The sequence below is a fragment of the Entamoeba dispar genome, genomic scaffold (genome assembly GCF_000209125.1).
Source record: "Entamoeba dispar SAW760 scf_1105229462807 genomic scaffold, whole genome shotgun sequence".
NCBI classification, from domain to species: Eukaryota; Evosea; order Mastigamoebida; family Endamoebidae; genus Entamoeba; species Entamoeba dispar.
The window spans coordinates 21060-24638 of NW_001855377.1; the positions used below are offsets into that span (position 1 = coordinate 21060).

At 25.5% G+C, this 3579-nt stretch overlaps 3 protein-coding genes across 3 annotated transcripts in view, besides 2 other annotated features; 2 read left to right on the forward strand and 1 right to left on the reverse strand.

Annotated features, from left to right (window-relative positions):
* Positions 1–27, forward strand: part of EDI_219260 (uncharacterized protein) — a gene marked incomplete at both ends in the record, with an annotated part of 2282 nt that extends 2255 nt beyond the window's left edge. Inside the window, one exon of the mRNA XM_001733450.1 lies at positions 1–27. This exon is cut by the window's left edge and continues 127 nt beyond it. Coding sequence (XP_001733502.1) covers positions 1–27 — 27 coding nt within the window.
* A 267-nt stretch (positions 28–294) lies between these two features.
* Positions 295–353: a sequence feature (AT_rich).
* Positions 354–539: 186 nt separating this feature from the next.
* Positions 540–1847, forward strand: EDI_219370 (meiosis-specific serine/threonine protein kinase MEK1, putative; the record flags this gene model as incomplete). Its single annotated transcript, XM_001740230.1, has 1 exon — positions 540–1847. One exon carries the CDS (start codon positions 540–542, stop codon positions 1845–1847), a length of 1308 nt encoding a protein of 435 aa, XP_001740282.1.
* A 1185-nt stretch (positions 1848–3032) lies between these two features.
* Positions 3033–3060: a sequence feature (AT_rich).
* Positions 3061–3523: 463 nt separating this feature from the next.
* EDI_219380 (uncharacterized protein) overlaps positions 3524–3579 on the reverse strand; it is a gene marked incomplete at both ends in the record, with an annotated part of 499 nt that continues 443 nt past the window's right edge. Inside the window, one exon of the mRNA XM_001733451.1 lies at positions 3524–3579. This exon is cut by the window's right edge and continues 241 nt beyond it. Coding sequence (XP_001733503.1) covers positions 3524–3579 — 56 coding nt within the window.

The following is a 3579-nucleotide window of genomic DNA, read 5'->3' on the forward strand; positions in this document are numbered from 1 at the left end:
AAGTTGATTTGGCTGATGAAGACCTAAGGGTTGTTTCAACAGAAGAAGGTCAAAAATTCTCAAATGAAGGAAATTTTGATTTCTTTGAAACTTCCGCCAAAAGAAATATTAAAGTTGAAGCTGCTTTTAGAGACCTTGTGACTAAAATTGTCCAATCAGAAAATTTACCGAAACAGTCTCAATTTGAAGTATCTACTTCAAAAGTCGCTATCTCTACTGAACCTTCTAAAGAGAATAAAAAATGTTGTTAAACCACTTATCTTTTGTAAAGAATCAAGTTCTGTTTCTTTGTTCTATTTTTATTATTTCTTTTTTTATTAAAATCTTAGTTTACATAAAGAAAATTATTTAAACAGATTTTTATTACCTGTAATCATCCCTTTTTGAATTCTTCTTTTCATTTAATTTACTTCTCTTATTAGTGTTAGAAATAAAAATAAAACAATTATTTCGTTGAAACCACGATTATTTTTAAAAGTATTAGGTGAAAATTAAAAAAAGAAAAAATTTATAAGATTGACAAATAAAAAAAGGTTGAAATGAGTAATACATCATGGGGTATTCTTATTGGATTAGAGTCAACAACACCTAATATTTTATTAAAAGAAGAAGTAGAAAATGTTGGAAGAGAAAGGATAGATAAAACCAAATGTATTATAAGTAGTAATCATTTTAATATTACAAGAAGACAACCAAATAATGAAAGTCAATGTTTTATACTAACTGATACATCTTCAAATGGAACGTTTATTAATGACGGAAATAAAAGATTAGAAAAAAGAAGTGAAACAGTTATAAATTCCTTTGATGTTATTTATGTTGTTAAAGTTAATCAACAAGAAAATATAATAGTAGAACCTGTTTCATTTTTATTTGTTGACACATTAACATTTAATGTAATTAATTCAAAAACACAATTATTTGAAAAATATAGTTTTGGTAAATTGTTAGGATGTGGTAGTTTTGGAAAGGTGTTTCAAGTAATAACCAAAAACCAAAAATCACAGAAAAGAGCACTTAAAATTATTCCTATTAAAAATGAAATTCAAATGATTAAAAATGAAAGAGAATTTGAAATAACAAAACATATTAAACATCCAAATATTGTAGAAGTAATTGATATGATGGAATCTGAACATTGGTCATTTATTATAATGGAATTAATTGAAACAGGTTGTTTACTTGATTATCTTTATAAACACCAACTTACAAACACACAACTTAAAAACATTATGAAAGATGTTTTAGAAGCTATTTCTTTTCTTCATAAAAATTTTATTGTTCATCGTGATATTAAACTAGAAAATGTTCTTATTGAACAACAAGGATTATCAATAATAGCTAAATTAACAGATTTTGGATTAGGAAGAATTGTTGGAAAAGATTTTCAGGCTGAAACATTATGTGGTACTCGTCAATATGTTTCACCAGAAATTTATAAACGTGTTATTTATAAACAAAAAATTAATAAAGAAACTCAACAAGAAATGGAAGAAAGTCTTAAACGTAAACTCAGTTATGATGCATCAAAATCTGATATTTGGGCATGTGGTATAATGTTTTATGAAATGATATTAAGAAGATCACCATTTGATGGAATGTTAAATGAAAATGATAAGACATTAGGATATAAAAGAATTAAACTAATTTTAAATGCTGACTTTAATAAAGATGATAAATATTTTAGTCTCTCACAAGAGATTAGAGATCTTTTAGAAAATATGATTGTGGCTGATCCTCATAAAAGACTTTCTGCTGAAGAATGTCTTCAACTGGAATACTTTACAGGAAGAACTATTACTCCTCCAACTCTTATTCCAAATAAAATAGAAACTCCTCCTCATTGAATTATTGTTTTAATGAGGTTCTAATATTTTCTATAGTTTCTACTATCTGTAAGAACTTGAAAGATCTTCAAGATTAATACTCTACATTATTTCCATGATCCTTGTAAGATATTTTAGATAATTTATTATAAAAGGTATTATATTATTTGCAAAAGTTTCTCTGTTATATCTAGTCATCTCGAAGAGAAAATTTAAAGATTTCCAACTCCAAACAACCAACATTAATCTTGTTAATGAAAAGACATCTGAAGATTTTATATTGTATTTGGTTATCTAATTCTAGTAGAATAAAAGGATAATTAGTAATTTGTGTATTGTCAAGATTACTCTTAATGATATTCTTGATTTCTTACAATTATAATCAATCTTACAGTAGCATTAATTTTATTAACTGGAATTACAATTTGATGGTTTAAATTCTCATGAAAACAATAATTGAGATGTAAATAATTAATTTTTTTGATATCTTCTATAACTTTCATTGAGATAGTATTTATCCAGAACAACGACTTCTTCTAAACTTTTACAATGACATATTCACAAATAATGAAATGAATAGCATTCTTCTTGACATTCAATGAAATTGATTAGATATTCAGAAGTAAGGTTAGAATTCTTTGAAACTTCTGAATTGAATTATTTGTTTTAACTATAAGTTTGAGATTTTTCATGGAACTTCTTGATAGTTACTTCAGTGTCTCTAAAATTTTTAGGATAAATAGTAGAAAATTTAGTTTTGTTGATAATTCAAGTTGTTTTAATTTCATCAATATCTAGTGCATTAGCACAGAGTTATGTTCAAAGTTAGAGGGAGAGATGATCAGCTATTGATTTTTTTGTTTGTTTGAGAAGAAGACATTACGTTTGTTGTGTTATTGGTAGTACATGAATATAGAGGTTGAAGAAAAGAATAAGAGCACCATTTGTTAGACTAACAATCTTAATAAATTGAGTTGTTTCACATTTAATAGATAAATCACTAAATTGTTCATGAAATTGATGAATTATTAATTAATAAACCATATCCTAATGTCTCATAAGTATCCAAATCATTAGAAAGAGGAATGTGTTTCTATCTTCTTTATTTTGAGACTTCTTTCTAATGATTGTTTTGCATTTAAAATAGACATTATGATTATTAATAGAATTACAAGAACTATCATTCCCAACACTAAATCCACTTTGTTTTAATATACAAAAATAATTATTTTATCAGTATTGAGAGTATATCCAAAAAAACGTTCATGAAATACATTATTCTTCATAGTTTTATATAAAGATGTCATTTTCAATTCTTTACATTATCTGTGTCTTAATAAATAGTTATTAGCATATACTAAACATATGACAACCAATTTGTTACATACATTAGACATTTATGGTTAGATCAATAATACCAATCTTCACATTCAATACATCATTTAGAAGTGATATTCCCTTTACAAGTTAAGGTTGGTTTACCTTTACAGATATTTTGTTCAGCGATGTGGTATGAGGTTTCACATAATAGATAGTTCTACTGATACAATATTTGTATCCTTGAGCAGACCCAAGACATTCATTTATTGATTACTTATAAAAGCCTGTATTATAAACAGTACAAATTGATTTGTGATAGTAAAAAATACAAGAAGTAGATGGTGAACATCTAGTCATGAGAAAGTTATTTTCTTTACTTATACTACAAGAATTTGAATCAAAACAATAACTACATCCAATAGAATAATTCTTA